Source organism: Phycodurus eques, chromosome 5 (genome assembly GCF_024500275.1).
Source record: "Phycodurus eques isolate BA_2022a chromosome 5, UOR_Pequ_1.1, whole genome shotgun sequence".
Lineage (NCBI taxonomy): Eukaryota > Metazoa > Chordata > Actinopteri > Syngnathiformes > Syngnathidae > Phycodurus > Phycodurus eques.
The window spans coordinates 30,185,759-30,202,183 of NC_084529.1; the positions used below are offsets into that span (position 1 = coordinate 30,185,759).

General features: G+C 42.2%; 1 protein-coding gene across 5 annotated transcripts in view; it reads left to right on the top strand.

Annotated features, from left to right (window-relative positions):
* The window catches only part of LOC133402469 (zinc finger protein aebp2-like), a 35,137-nt gene that overhangs the window by 3,567 nt on the left and 15,145 nt on the right, over positions 1-16,425 (top strand). For 4 of the 5 annotated variants that reach the window (XM_061676229.1, XM_061676231.1, XM_061676228.1 and 1 more), the window contains exons 3-7: positions 2,142-2,352; positions 5,807-5,914; positions 6,095-6,281; positions 7,550-7,674; positions 15,402-15,469. In XM_061676229.1, coding sequence (XP_061532213.1) covers positions 2,142-2,352; positions 5,807-5,914; positions 6,095-6,281; positions 7,550-7,674; positions 15,402-15,469 — 699 coding nt within the window. The other variant, XM_061676232.1, reaches the window with a different exon arrangement.

The window sequence follows — 16,425 nt, forward strand, 5'->3', positions numbered from 1 at the left end:
TCACTTTTACAGTTCATTCCTCTTCCAAAAAAATCCATCAAATTCTTCATCTTCAGTGTCTGAGTTTAACAGTAGGGCGATTTCGGCATCAAGCATGCCCGGATCCCTCTCGCACTCATCAGAGTCAGTCTCGTTGCTGTTATGTAGCTGTTCAGTGATGATTCCGACGTTCGTAAAAGCTCGGACGACACTTGAGACTGATGACCTTGGCCCAGGCATGCGGGATCCATTGGCAAATAGTGGTGTAAGTCGCCCAGCGTTTTCTCCCTGTTTTGGTGAATGTGTGTTCGCCTTCTGTCAGCCAATGCTCCAACGCAGCTCGCAGCTTAACTTTGAACGACCTGTTGACACCAATATCTAGCGGTGGGAGTAATTTGGTTAATTGTGGCTGCGAATTAGTTGACTTCATTTGAGTTTTGGCAGCATCGGTGAGATGGGCGCGCACGGAGTCGCAGATCAATAGGGATGGAGATTTGTGGAAAAAGCCATCCGGTCTCTTGAAGTAAACTTCTTTCAGCCACTCACTCATCTTCTCCTTATCCATCCAGCACTTTGGGTTACCCTTGACGATGACGCCGTCTGGAAACTATTCTTTTGGCAGTCTTCCTTTAGAAAATGACCAGTTTGAAATCCGCTTCGTAAGCATGTCTCTTTATAGGTGCCATTTTGGTGTCCTTATACACACACCATAATATTATGTTGAAGCACAGTACGTATTACTCTGCGAGGCTGCTGACTCCGACAGCCGTAATGCTCCAACAAGCCATCAAGCAGTGTGGCTTTGTAGCTTACCAAAGTCGTACTAAAACATTTTGACAGATTTTTGAGGATCGGTTGGAGGTCAGTAAGAAAAACCAGAATTAATACATAAGGCGCACCGGATTGTAAGGCGCACTGTCGATTCTTGAGAAAATTCAAGAATTTTAAGTGTTCCTTACAGTCCGAAAAATACGGTACATCACTGACATAGATGAACAAAGATATAATATTTGCAGTAACTGAATAATTTTTGGACCCACTTAGTGCAATTAGAGAATTTTTTTGATCATCTCTCACAGCACACCGGTTGGAAATTACTGTCTAACATTGAGCAGCTAACTGTTAACAGCTGATCAGCTGTTAACTTTTACCTTTGCCAATTGCAATCCAGACCTTTCTCTGTATCATCTTGAGAAGTTTATAACACTGCATTCTCCGGTGTTCACCCCACAAGGAGCCCTGCTTGCCTGTAGACCCTCGACTGGAATCTTTAATTATGGTGTTGTACACTATCAAGCCACCTGGCTACAGCTGGCAGGCAATGCTAGCTACCTCTCTGCTAACATGGCACCTTAAAAGGAGCAAGGTGTTTGGGTGGAGCTTAGGGCAGTACAACGTGCAAATAGTTTTTCAGCGAATAATTAAGTGCTACAGAAGGATTTGCGAGTGAGGTGCACAAACATTAAAGGTCCCGTATTTTGGCTATTTAGACCTCCATAGAGTGACTCTCTAACATGGACTTGGTATAAAAGTGTCAATTTCATTTCAACAAACACCTTGGTTTTGTCATACGAGTGTCCAGCAAAGGCCCATCTGACAGCTACTTCTGTTTGACCCAATTATGTATCTGCTTTAACGATATTTGGCTCAGACCACCCTCTTTCCTCTGATTGGTTGCCTCCATGTAGAAGACCCACTTGTGAAAGCACACGTGTTTATGTTGACAGCGCTGGCTCGGGAGCGGAGGGTTAGGCGGACATCTTCGCTAGTGACATAGATAAACTTGAGAAATTCGAATGACCTGGTTTCAGGGCTCTCATTTACTGAGGCACCATAGAGCCAATATAACTCCCAAATACAAGAAAAAGTTGGTTTGGTGAAATATGCGACCTGTAAAAAAGTAAAATGTTCATAATATGTCCAATTTAACAGGTGTTGTCGCAATACTTTTGTCCGCATGTTCGATGTGCCATGAGTTGTGAGAAACACCATGCATGGAGAATCAGCCTCAGCCTGCATTCTTTCCCGCTTAGTACCCCATATGGGTCGTCCTATTGGCACCTGTTGTTCACGAATGTGTAAGGCTTTAATGTTTCATGCACATTGTCAGTGTCACTGAATTATTTAACCTTTCACCCCATGCACCACCGCTCTCTCCTCAGCATAAGCAGCACCCTGATGGAGATGGAGAGCACAGTGTCAAGTGGGCGCTCCACCCCAGCTATGATGAACGGACAGGGCAGTGCCAGCTCCTCTGCTGTTAAGGCCGTTGCCTACTCCTGTTGCTGGGACCTTTGTCTTCAGTACTTCAACTCAAGCCCTGATCTTGCTGAACATATCAGGGGCATCCATGTGGACGGACAAAGAGGAGGGGTCAGTACATTTGAACGTGGACACTTTCCTTATTGGGCTCTTTCTTTTCAGCGATAAAGCTGGTCAACTTCCAATTTGATCATTTGGTTCTAAACGATTGTTTGAATCAACTTTCATACAAGCATATACAGTGGGGCAAAAAAGTATTTAGTCAGCCACCAATTGTGCAAGGTTTCCCACTTAAAAAGTTGAGAACAAAGTTCCTCCACCTGCTCCCTGCTTTCACTGCAGATCACAATGTCATCTGCAAACATCACGGTCCACGGGGATTCCAGTCTAACCTCATCTGTCAGCCGAGCCATCACCACTGCAAACAGGAAGGGGCTCAGTGCTGATCCCTGATGCAGTCCCACATCCACCTTAAATTCGTCTGTCACACTTACAGCACACCTCACCACTGCAGATGTCCTGTATTATTCTAATATACTTCTCTGCCACTCAAGAGTTCCGCATGCAGTACCACAGTTCTTCTCTGGGTACTCTGTCATAGGCTTTCTCTAGATCTACAAAAACACAATGTAGCTCCTTCTGACCTTCTCTGTATTTTTCCATCAACATCCACAAAGCAAATAATGCATCCGTGGTCCTCTTTCTAGGCATGAAACCATACTGTTGCTCGCAAATACTCACTTCTGTCCGGAGTCTAGCCTCCACTACTCTTTCTCATAACTTCATTGTGTGGCTCATCAACTTTATTCCTCTTGTTCCCACAGCTCTCTGCACATCACCCTTGTTCTTAAAAATGGGCACCAGCATACCTTTCCTCCATTCCTCAGGAATCTTCTCACACGCTAGAATTCTATTGAACAAGCTGGTCAAAACCTCCACAGCCTCCTCTCCTAGATGCTTCCATACCTCCTCAGGAATGTCATCAGGACCAACTGCCTTTCCATTTGTCATCCTCTTTTATGCCTTTCTAACCTCCCCCTTACTCATCATTGCAACTTCCTGGTCCACCACACTTGCTTCTTCTACTCTCCCTTCTCTCTCATTTTCCTCATTCATCAACTCCTAGAAGTATTCTTTCCATCTACCTAGCACACTACTGGCCCCAGTCGACATATTTCCATCTCTATCCTTAATCACCCTAACCTGCTGCAGATCCTTCCCATCTCTGTCCCTCTCTCTGGCCAACCTGTATAGATCCTTTTCTCCTTCTTTAGTGTCCAACCTGGCATACATGTCATCATATGCCTCTTGTTTGGCCTTTGCCACCTCTACCTTTTCCCTATGTTTTCCTTTCGCCTCTCCTCGGTCCTCGCAGTGTCCCACTTCTTCTAAGCTAACCTTTTTCCTTGTATGATTTCCTGCACTGTGAGGTTCCAGCACCAAGTCTCCTTCTCTCCTTTCCTGCCAGAAGATACACCAAGTAATCTCCTGCCTGCCTCTCTGATCACCTTTGCTGCAGTGGTCCAGTCTTCTGGAAGTTCCTCCTGTCCACCGAGAGCCTGTCTGTCCTGTCTCACCGAAAAGCTGCACAACACTCGTCCTGTCTCAGCTTCCACCACATGGTTCTCTGCTCTGCCTTTGTCTTCCTAAACTTCCTCCCCACCACTAGAGTCATCTTACACACCACCATCCTATGCGGTCTAGCCACACTCTCCCCTACCACCACTTTACAGTCAGTAACCTCCTTCAGATTACATCGTCTGCACAAGATGTAATCCACCTGCGTGCTTCTACTTCCGCTCTTGGAGGTCACACTGTGTTCCTGCCTCTTCTGGAAAAAAGTGCTCACTACAGCCATTTGCATCCTTTTTGCAAAGTCTACCAGGTGAGATCTTGCGTGGCGCCCCAGATCGAGGGAGATTATCAGTGGTTTTGTATGTCTTCCATTTTCTAATAATTACTCCCACAGTTGATTTCTTCACACCAAGTTGCTTACCTATTGCAGATTGTCTTCCCAACATGGTGCAGGTCTACAATTTTGTTTCTGGTGTCCTTTGACAGCTCTTTGGTCTTGGCCATAGTGGAGTTTGGAGTGTGACTGTTTTGGACAGGTGGTTTTGGGCAGCTGTCTTTTATACTGATGAGTTCAAACGGGTGATATTAATACAGGTAACGAGTGGAGGACAGAGGAGAGTCTTAAAGAAGAAGTTACAGGTCTGTGAGAGCCAGAAATCTTGCTTGTTTGTAGGTGACCAAATACTTATTTTGCATCATAATTAGCTAATAAATTCTTTAACAATCAGACAGATTATTTTTTTCCCCCCCTCATTTTATCTCTCCTAGGCGAGGTATACCTATGATGAAAATTACAGGCCTCTCATCTTTTTAAGTGGGAGAACTTGCACAATTGGTGGCTGACAATACTTTATTGCGCCACTGTATGTACATGGAACTAGACAGTCAAAAACAAATCGGACAAAGGAATTAAATCTGAATTGGGCAGTTGAACCTTAAGCGTAAATACAGCCTTAAAAATGAGGCAAATGCACTGATAGAGACTTATCACATTCCTTAATGCAGCAATATGCACTGACTACTGGCGATGCTCCTGTTTTGGGGGGTGTCCAGTTACATTAAAAACAGGCAGTTGCCTTACTGTTAATGTCATCAGATTTGTCCTCTTTGCCAACGCCGGTACATTTCTGTGGCGACATCACATTAAGAAGCAAACAAGTTTCTTTGAGATGCTCACAAGATATTTTAAAGCATTTGGTTGTTTTCATATGGTTCAACATTAGGGTTGTTAGAATTTTCAGGTTGCACTTTAAAAGAATTACAGTTGCGGCTATTAAATAGCTTCATAATATAGTCTTCTATCGATTACCGCATCGATTAATAAAGTAATCAAGTAAAAATGTATTTTGCATTTTTTTTTTTTTTAACAACAGTCCCAATCCCAAGGTTTATTTTATTTATTTTGGGCCACTTAGGGTCACCAGCCTCACATTCTGCACTGTAGTATATTTCCTGCTGTGGTCTGTTACGTGCATCAGTGAATGTGAGTGCAGTTGGCTGTTAGTTCAGGCTAGCCAGTCTACACATTGAGTGCCTTGGCGTCAGTTTTGGCTGAAGCAGCTCCTGTATAAATGTATTACGTTTTTCTTTCTTTTGTTACCGTTTGTTCTATAAACCATAGAAAGTGCACAGGTGGTTATTTCATTCCTTGACCACTTGTGGGATATTTCTAAACAGAATGGTGCACGCGCCTGCAATAAAATATGGCCTTGATCCCCGCAACACTTCGAGGCAGTGATTTTGCTTCGGCTTTTTTGTAATTGAGTTATTTGAGCAATCGTTTTAAAGAATTACTTGTGAAAATAGTTCAGTTCTTGTTCTTGAAATGGGTTTTGCTGTACTTTGTTCATCTGTGTGCTGCTTTGAATTTCATTCATTCCTTTTTGTCTTTTAGACAAACTTCCCAAATGCCATTTTAAAGTCTGCCCGCAAAGACGCACCCTTAAAAATCTGTCTTCTTTACAGTCCCTTTCTCCATCTTCCTCTTCAGGTGTTTGTGTGTCTGTGGAAAGGTTGCAAGGTCTACAACACCCCATCTACCAGTCAGAGTTGGCTTCAGAGACACATGCTGACCCACAGTGGAGATAAGCCCTTCAAGGTAAAAACCATGACTGTCAGCATCATCCAAATATACTGAATGACACCCTTGAACACGCATAGTTTTTTTTCCACCGCAGTTAAGATACTTGTCTTTGCCGAAAGCAGCGCATCCAGAATGCATTCAGTGTATGTTTTATGTGCACGGTGCTCTAAATCCCTGTCTTGTGCTCCGCTGCAGTGTGTTGTTGGTGGCTGCACCGCAAGTTTCGCTTCCCAGGGGGGCTTGGCTCGCCACGTGCCCAGCCACTTCAGCCAACAAAGCTCTTCCAAAATGTCCGGTCAGGCTAAACTCAAGGAGGAGTCTCCCTCTAAGGCTGGTCTCAACAAGAGGAAGAAGCTCAAGAACAAACGCAGGTGCTCCCTACGTACGTAAACTAAAAGGCACACTAACGCGACTACACGATATGCGCGCACACCCTTACCCTGCCATTTTATCCTGATTAGATGTCACATTTCACCTTTGTACCTTTTGAACAATGGAGCATGCTTCTTTTCCTCAACATGTTATTCCATTCCCCTCTAAAAGAAAACCCAATTGTATTTATTTATTTATTTATTTATTGCTGTAGGCTTGAGAAGAAAAATGAATGTGAGAGGAGATCAGAATTTCAGTTTTAATTTGTAGACATTTATATTTCGGGATCTGATACATTTGGAAGGGTTACATTATTTGCAATGTGAAATCCCATTAAGTGAGGAAAAGTACTGGAACAGGTGAACTTAAAATAGATTAAAGTGAATAGGATGTAATATTTTGTTGCAGATCTTTTGCTTTGAATAACTCGATCAAGCCAGTTGATGTCACCAAGCTTTTCTATTCTTTTTTTTTTTTTTTTTTTTTTTTTTTTTTTTTTTGTGTGTGATGCTTTTATCAAACTTTCACCATAGTTTCTTTCAGTTGTTTTGGAGCAGGGGTTCCCCCTTCAGTCTCCTCTTTAGAGGTACGATTTATGCGTCGTAGAGTTCAAATCTAGAGATTCACTTGGCCAGTCTAAGATTTCCACTCCTTGCCTGATGAAATCCTCGTTATTTGGGTATTGTGTTCTAGTAATTATCTTGATACATGATGAAGGATCTTCCAGTTTGTTGCATCTTTCTTTAAACTGGCTGACTGAATGATTCTGTTTTCTTATCAATTTGTTTGCTGCCATCATCATATGTTGATCTCGTGGCTCATATTCATCTGTTGATGCCTAACCCATATTTTAGCTTTGCTTCAGCAAAAATTAAGGAATTGGCCTCACAGTTACAATTCTTGTGGAGAGGAGTGCATAGCCCGCTGAGATGCATTGATTTATCGTCTCGAGTTTTAATTGGAACATTCTTCCATTTTGTGCATTGAGAATTTGAGTACTCAACATGGTAGCTCCAACAGTTTGAACAAACCGCTCCTCCCCATATTTTTGTCAAAATGTTGATGAAACTGTACCGACATTAGCACAATATTGAATACATGACAAAATCCTTAAGATTCTGACAATACTGTATACATTGCATCATACACCACCATGCATTTTAGGTGAAATGATGCTGTAAATCTGTGAGATGCTTCTCATTTGGAAAGTTAGTCTTTTGACGCTGTATGTTAATCAGTTGTTGTTTGTTTGTCTCCACTGTCCTTCTACCCTTCCAGCGAGGCCCCATGATTTCTTTGATGCTCAAACCATGGATGCTATCCGTCACCGAGCCATCTGTCTCAACCTATCCACTCATATTGAAAGCGTGGGCAATGGACACAGTGTGGTCTTTAACAGCACAGTGAGTCTATCTCCTCAAACTTGAGTATTTAGCAAAGAATTAAAGCATGTTTGGACATTCCCCCGCACAAATTAAGCCAGCGATGCAGCTATGATTAGTGGTTTGTTAGTATTAAAGCCTTTTCTACATTTGTGTTCTGCACAATCATAAGGAGTCATCAGTTTAGTTCCGTTTCTACGGCAACGACAACCCAGGTTTATACCAAACACACTGTAGTCTATTACTAACCTACGCTTACACAGTACTAAAGCGGGGTTCGTACAGTCATGGAAAAAACCGCGAAAGATTATGGACATGAATAATGCATTTTCCAAGTCTTCGAAAGGTTTTGGAATAGTCATGGAGATATTGCATGGATAATCTTTGGGATTTGTGGAACATCGATAAGATGGTTTAATGTGTGATTTATAAAATCAAGTTGACACTGAAGTGCAACTTCATGTTATATGCGTCAGTTCACAACATTAGCGTAAAGCAAACAAATGGAGTGTTCACCGGCGTATCTGAGTGTACCTTTTTTACAAACATACAGACGACATACATAATGTTACACCGCTGCGCAAACTAGTTGATCGCGAGTCATTCGATGTCTTGAAACGCTACGTTGGAACCATCATTAACTAAGGACTCGCTCTACATATGTACAGCTCACTTTAATGGGTGTATGAGAATGAATAAGCGAAATAAACGATATGTTTAGGGCAAACCAGCCCTATTCAAATTGGTTAAACTAATCCGCTGATATATTTACATTGAAAATATTATTTGTTTATCCATCCATCCATTTTCTGAGCCGCTTATCCTCACAAGGGTCGCGGGAGCGCCGGAGCCTATCCCAGCTATCTTCGGGCAGGAGGCTGGGTACACCCTGAACTGGTTGCCAGCCAATCGCAGGGCAATTCTTTGTTTAGTGACTGTAATTTTAACATGACACCCCTTGTCAAATGCTGCCACAAATGAACAATTGTTTTTGTCAGTGACTCAATGATGGTAACTATTTTATGATTTAAATTAATTTGATAAAATATACTAGACTAGACAACACTTTATTTTTCTGTGTTCCAGAAATCAATTCAATCTGTCCAATCTTTATGTCATGAGTCTGGGGCTGAACTGGTCTTGTTTTTGTATTTTATTTTTGGACAGCAGGGGGCGGGGTAGTTTCACTATTGGAGAAGCAACTACTGATTCGTCTTGTATTTTTTTCCCTCCCTCTGCACTTTATGTGAACTTTTTTTATTCATTTTTTTTGCCTCAAGGCTTGGCGTTGTTTTTCTTTGAATCAGACTTCATAGGAAAGACAATTGAATTGTGTTTGTGTATATGGTGCTAGTCATTGTAAACCTGATCATCCTCTATTATTAATCAGCTGTTTCTAGAAGCTGCGTTTTCCATCACTATTTAATTCAAAAGGTTTTTCAAGAAGGCAATATTTCTGATAATTGTACAACTGTGATAATGAGTTTGGAATGGCCGCTTTTCCTGCACAGTTCTAATAGAGGGCACCCTGTCCTCTGCTACTTCAACATATTGAAATTGAAAACATTTTGCAGTGTGCAGTGACATTCGTCCAGGCTGTTTAATAAACAGTCACAATCGTCTTTGAATTAAATACATAAGTACTTAGATGCCAGTAATTGGTGTCACTGTACATACACTATACATGCTGTAGCTTTACGAAGAGTATGCAAAATCTCTATACATTTAGTATCTATGTGTTTTTTGGACTCCTGTCATTTTAGTACTAATTTAGGGTAGGCTTAAATGTAGTCATGAGTGAATACTGTTTGTGTAAATAAAGTATATCATGATACAGTATACTTTAATAGTGCTGTGCTGCTGTAGCATGACAGGAGTGGCTAACCTTGCAGAAATAATTAGTGTGTTCATGAGATGTAAAAAGCATGTTTACCCCCCCAAGGGAAAAGAGGCAACCACCTCCCTCGCACTCTGCTAATGCATCTTACAGAGCGAGTGATATCGAGTAGAAAAACTGCTGTGATAAGAGAAGTTTCTTCTATCATTTGATGGTCCCGTGCACCCATTTTCACTGCAATATGCATGCACATCAATATGATTATTAGCATGGACAGCATATAAAAAACATTAAGGGACTAATTTATTGTATGTGCTAATTGAGTTGAATAAAAATATACTCTCGCCTTTAATAGATCAGATATGCTTGTAATCGACCTGCAAGCTACAAAGAAGTTAGAACAGTAAAAAATACGCATGTGCGAACACACCGAAGGTTCGAAAAGGGCGGTTTTCCGGCTGTATCGACAATTATGCGAAGATGTACCGTGGATGTTTGAATGACTGATTCCTTGTGCTGTTCATGTTACCCTCTCTGCTGTGTTCTTCACTGTTCTTGCTTTACCTTGAGTACTCGGTGCAAGCTGAGAAATGAAAAATGCAGGGGAAAAACTGAAGACAGAGCTTGGGAAGAGTTTGAGAACAGTCTCAGCATGTTTGGTCTCAAGGTTGGAAGGAGGAAGATTGTGCGGTGGGAGAGAGATGGAAGCTTTTAGAAAGGGGACGCGGAAAAGGGGTTTAGGTGAATGTCCGGGTCACGGAATTGGAAGGAGATTGGGCCAGTTGAGTGTATGTTCTCCTTCCCTCCAGCCCTGGAGATTTGTAGGCGAGAAGGACTGCGGTGCTGCATCAGACCACAGTCCCCAGTGGACTCCTCCAGGCCAGGGACGGAGCAGAACTGTGGGGATTTTGTGGAGTTTGGCCAGTGCGCCTGCTGACATGCCAGAGCAAGTCAGCCATGTTTATGATGGGATATTTTTGTTATAGCGCCCATCTGCGTCATCCAGTGCTTGACCCGCTGACACGAGACAGGCACCCAGTTAAAACAGGCCAGCTCTCCCCTGCTTTTGGTTCTACATTTTTCACTGCCTGTTTTGGAGCCACTCTGAGGTTCACTTTTCACTGCTCATCCTCCCATTTTCTCTACCTCCTCCCTCTCTTCGTGCTTCGTTTGACTGACGTGACATCATTAAAGCAGTAAAATCGCAAATCACTTTTAACGTATTTATCATCAGCCTTTACACACTTTACATACACTTACGGTAAGTCTGTGATCATGAACCATCTTCTCTTTTTCTTAAATTCTAGCAGCTGTTACATTCAATTTAGCAGGCCCTTTGGTTGACCTCTGAAATGTCTGGTCCCCTGTGTGGATTTCCTTTATTCAAGGAGCCAGAGTAGAAATAGATATGTTTATACATATCTATTTCTCTCTCAGATGGCTGGATAGATACGTATATCTGTTTTTATATATATATATATATATATATATATATATATACACACACACACACACACACACACACACACACACACCGTATTTTCACGACCATAAGGCGTACTTAAAAGTCTTAAATTTTCTCCAAAGTGGACGGGGCACCTTATAATGCGGCGCGCCTTATGTGTGCCCCGAGTTCCAAAATGTGTAAATGCTGTGTGAATTTAATGAGTGCTCCGCTTGACTGACTGGGAGCATTTCCTGCCGACATGCTGCTTATATAGAGGAAGGCGGACGTGACTGAGTACAGCATGCGGACGGAAAGGGTGCGCGTGACAGTGGACGCTAAAGGCACGCTCCCAGTAGGTATATAGTTCCGGTATGTGCATCGGTTTGGCTAAGGACCCCCGAAAATGGCTTCGACGAAGACACGCGCTTACGAAGCACAATTTAAACTGCAAGCTATTAGTTACGCGGAGGAACATGGGAATCGAACAGCCGCGAGCGAATTAAAGATCAACGAATCCATGGTTCGCAAGTGGAGGAGGCAGGAAAACGAGCTTCGCCAAGTCAAGAAGACGAAGCTGAGTTTCCGCGGAAAATAAAATAAAAACAAAACGCGGAAACAAGGCGAGGTGGCCCGAGTTGGAACTCGGGCAATGGCAGAGAATGGAACAGACGTTTTTCCTGGTAACAGATGCAGTATACAGTGCTGTGAAAAGTAGTGGCCCCCTTCTCAAATTCTTATATTTTTGCATAGTTTCCGCATTTAGTTTAAGATCATCAAACAAATGTAAATCTCAGCTGTTTTTAAAAGGTTGATTTCATTTTTAAGGGGAAAAAAAATATTGAGTTTCCTGCCCCTGTGTGAAAAAGTAATGGAATCCGAAACCTAATAAGGTTGGGTCATAAACTGATGGCTGAACATTCTCCTTCAGGATTTTCTGTTAAAGAGCAGAATTCATAGTTCCATCAAACACAGCAAGTTGTCCAGGTCCTGAAGCAGTGAAGCAGCCCAGAACCATCACACCGCCATCACCATGTTTGACTGTTGGTACAGTGTTCTTTTTCTGAAATACTCTGCTACATTTACGCCAAATGTAATGAGAGACACACCTCAACTTTCATCTCTCAGTCCATATAATATCCTCCCAAAAGTCTTGGGAATCATTCAGATGCTTTTTTTTTTTTTTTTTTGAAAAAAGTAAGAGGACCCTTTATGTTCTTTTTATTCAGTAGTGGTTTTTGCCTTGGAACTCTGCCAAGGATGCCATTTTTGCCCAGTCTCTACCTTTAGTGGCTGCAGTTCTTTAGGAGTTGTCCTGAATTCCTTTGCGGCCTCCTGCTGGATGAGTCATTACTGTTCTCTTGGGTTTTATATATTTTATATATATATATATATATATATATATATATATAGATAAAGAAAATGAAAAAATATTTATAGTTACAATGTGTAATGACATCGTGAATACTCTGAAGGGTTCAACGGCTTCATCTAAAGTTAAATGATAATCCAACGTCCATATTTTTTTGAATAAATTCACAATACAGTGGAACCTCTTAGGTTTAACACAATCTGTTCTGGATCGCGGGTCGTCTTGAAGTTTGTTTGGATTTAAATTTGTATCTTGTGATCGTCATCATCACAAAATGTTTAACCGTACAGGCGAGCAAATATTTTCAAGTGCCAATTATACACAAATACAAAATGCTCAGTCTGTGATTCTTTTTCACCTTGCCACCTTATTCTACCTGTGGAGAGTTCACAAACCCAAATTAAATTCCTATTTGTGTGTCAATTCCTTCCCCTGAATATTTGTGTGTAATGTAAACCACAACTGTACTGTATTTATGAAAAGTAGTCTGTCAAAACAGTGCAAAACTAAGCCAAATATATTTGGGTGGTGAAAACTGTCAAGTTGAAATATCTGCTTGAGGAGGTCTTGGTCTCGCGTGTGAGTGGAGTGTCCTCCATCCTCTCCTCTAACGAGGTTCCGTCCCTGCCACAGTCACTCTCAGGGGTAACAAAAATAATTTCAGATATTCGTGTGCGTAAGAGAACTTTTTCAATGTGAGCTCATTCGCCATCCTAAAAATAGACATTCCTAACATAAAAGAGCCGATTGACGCAAGAGGTTATATCTGTGGCTATTTTTGATGCTGCTGGTTATTTGTTCAGCTCTCTCTCTTCCTGCCGACAATATTTGTGTGAGTTCCAGGCCAGTTTTACTGTAAACTGACACAGCACGATAGGCGGAATGTTACGCAAAGTAAAGGCCAATGAGCCAGAAAAACACGTTTTTGTCCCAACTGTATTTTCACAAGTGCAAAGTTGGGAATTGTGGACAATCATGCTGCGATCCGTTTGGGGGCAGAGTTAAGACAGGTAAAGGGCACTTCGCTTGAAGTTCTCCTGTCTGAACAGATTGCATGACTCTCATTTCAAAAGCCACACCAAGAGTAGTATGAAATAATTTATTCTCATATTTGCGCTCTTCGATAGTTTTTAGTTAACTTCAGTAATAAGTGTATATAATTGTAATTGTAGTATCAATTAGGTTATGTTGTTTGGTTGCTGGATCTTGATGCAATGATATCCCCTGGTTCATTTTCTGTGGAGAGCTTCAAAAAGACCTGGAAAACCGTGAGTAATGTACTCCGCCGCCATGGTCTATATGCACGCTCACCCCGCAAGACCCCATTGCTGGGAAAAAAAAAAGCATGTCAAAGCTCGTTTAAAGTTTGCTGAACAACATTTGGACAAGCCAGTTTAATACTGGGAGAATATAGTCTGATCGGATGAGAGCAAAAATGAACTGCTCGGAGGAGAAATGGCACTGCACGTCACCATACCAACAGTGAAGTTCGGAGATGGGAACATGAAACTGTGGGGCTGCTTTTCAGAAAAGGAAGGATGATTGAGCAAATGTACCGAGACATTCTTCACAAAAATCTGCTGCCATCAACGAGATGATGAAAATGAAACAAGGGTGGACATTTCAGCAGGATAATGATCAAAAACATACTGCAAAGGAAGCTCTCAATTGGTTTCAGAGGGAAAATAATAAAGCTGTTATAATGGCCCAGGCAATCAACTGACTTGAATCCAATCGAAAATCTGTGGAAAGAACAGAAACTCGTGGTTCATAAAAGAAGCCCACGGAACCTTCAAGATTTGAAGGACTGCTTGTGTGGAGGAATGGGCTAAAATCACACCAGAGCAATGCATGCGACTAGTTTCTCCATACAGGAGGTGTCTTGAAGCTGTCATTCCAAACAAAGGCTTTTGCACAAAGTATTAAATAAATACCAGTTGATGTGTTCAGTGCTTTTTCCCAGTGTCATTTCACATTATAACACACAACTTTATTTCTGATCTTATTTGTGCTACTTTGTAAGTATGTATTACTTGGGTTGTTCCCAACATCTGGTGAAATTTTCATATCAATGACACCTTTGGAAATACATTTGAGAAAAATGGTGACGTGTTAAATACTTACTTCAGACGCTGTACATCAGTTGCGCATGATTAAAGTGACATTTTTTTTCAGGATAAGAGGGGTAAATTGTGTAATTTTAACACATTTTAATCATGAGCAACCGATGTACATGTTCAAATTAAGTCAATTCAAAGAACTCTTTTTTATCAGTGAGCACGGGTGAGGACACGGCCAGTCGGGCGGGCAGCAGCCAGTTGTTGGAGCGTAATCGCGTCAGACGCTGGGGGTGCCGGAGGAGATGCCAGGAACGGTGGACGAATCCTCCGCGTCTGCGACACCAGAGACACCGGACATCTTCATGTTTCTCTACAATCTACAAGAATTTAATAAGTTTTTTGGTGTACAGTAGTTGTAGTAGTTGCTTTTGAATGTGAAGATCCCCCTTTCCGCCCTGCTCAATTTCTTTTGATCAAACAAGGCATTTTGGTTGCCCAGTAGAATTAAAGTACAATTAATCACTAATTGCATGTTAATTTTTCCTGTCAAGAGATCTGAAAGGTCTGTCCCTCGTCTGTTGAAGGGGAACAGAAGCTAGGTTTCTTGAAAATAGAATTCCAGCTTCACTGTAGCATGCATTATAAAGAGCCCTTACATTGCTTGTTGCAGTTAATGATCAGCCTCTGTAGCACTCGGTGAGGTGTTTGAATTATGGAGCCTCATTATTCCTGGGAGGGGAGCATGTCTTTGAAGTTGCTTCTCTACGCGCAAGGGAGAATGGTTCCATCATGCTTGTTGGATCACAGCTTGCTTTGAATTTTTACACCAACTCTAATCTTTATTTAAATGGTGGCGGTGGTATTTTTTAGCGTTTTTCATTGATGGCACGGATAATTTTCCGGTTTGTGCTTTTAAAAAAAATATATATATATATTTATTTTGTTGTTGTTGTTGTTTTTTATTTAAACAAATAAAGCAAAGAATTTTCCAGACACTTTCTTAATAGTTTTGTGTCTTGATTTGTTGCTGTGTAGGTGCTAGCCAAAAGGAAAGAAGGCTCAGGAAAAGTGAAAGTTCTCTTACACTGGACACCAGAAGACATGTGAGTAATTATCCATCCATTGTCTTCCGCTTATCCGAGGTCGGGTCGCGGGGGCAGCAGCCTCAGCAGGGAAGTCCAGACTTCCCTCTCCCCAGCCACTTCCGAGGGGATCCCAGGCAAGCCGAGAGACCTAGTCTCTCCGGTGTATCCTGGGTCGTCCCCGGGGTCTCCTCCCGGCGGGACGTGCCCGGAACACCTCACCAGGGAGGCGTCCAGGAGGCATACTAAACAGATGCCCGAGCCACCTCATCTGATGCCGAGCCACCTCAAATGCGGAGGAGCAGCAGCTCTACTCTGAGCCCCTCCCGGATGACCGAGCTTCTCACCCTCTCTCTAAGGGAGAGCCCGGACACCCCGCGGAGGAATCTCGTTTCGGCCGCTTGGTTCCTGGATCTTGTTCTTTCTGTCACGACCCACAGCTCGTGACCATAGGTGAGGGTAGGAACGTAGATCGACCGGTAAATCGAGAGCTTCGCCTTTCGGCTTAGCTCCTTCTTCAGCACAACGGACTGATACAAAGTCCGCATCACTGGAGACGCTGCACCGATCCGCCTGTCGATCTCCCGTTCCATTCTTCCCTCACTCGTGAACAAGACCCCGAGATATTTGAACTTTTTGAAATTACTGTTGATCTGGTCATAGTACATTCAACTTTTGACAAACCTTGCAGCTGTTGAGGGGGAAAAACAAAGTGAAACAAAAAAGAAACGTCAAAGAATAAATTAATTGTCGACGATCTTGATCATCGATGTCGTCGTGACCCGTTGCTTAATTGCGGCAGCCCTAGTAATAATAGCAGTTTGCACAGAGCAGAGAAATATATATGAGTGATGTAGTGTTTGTGTGTAGCTGCCGTGTTTGTGTTAAAATAGCCGATTGAAGGTTTAGAATTACCGCAACGTCAGTATTTTCTTTTAGCCCACCTATGGCATTCATCATTATGTCAGCATTAAGAT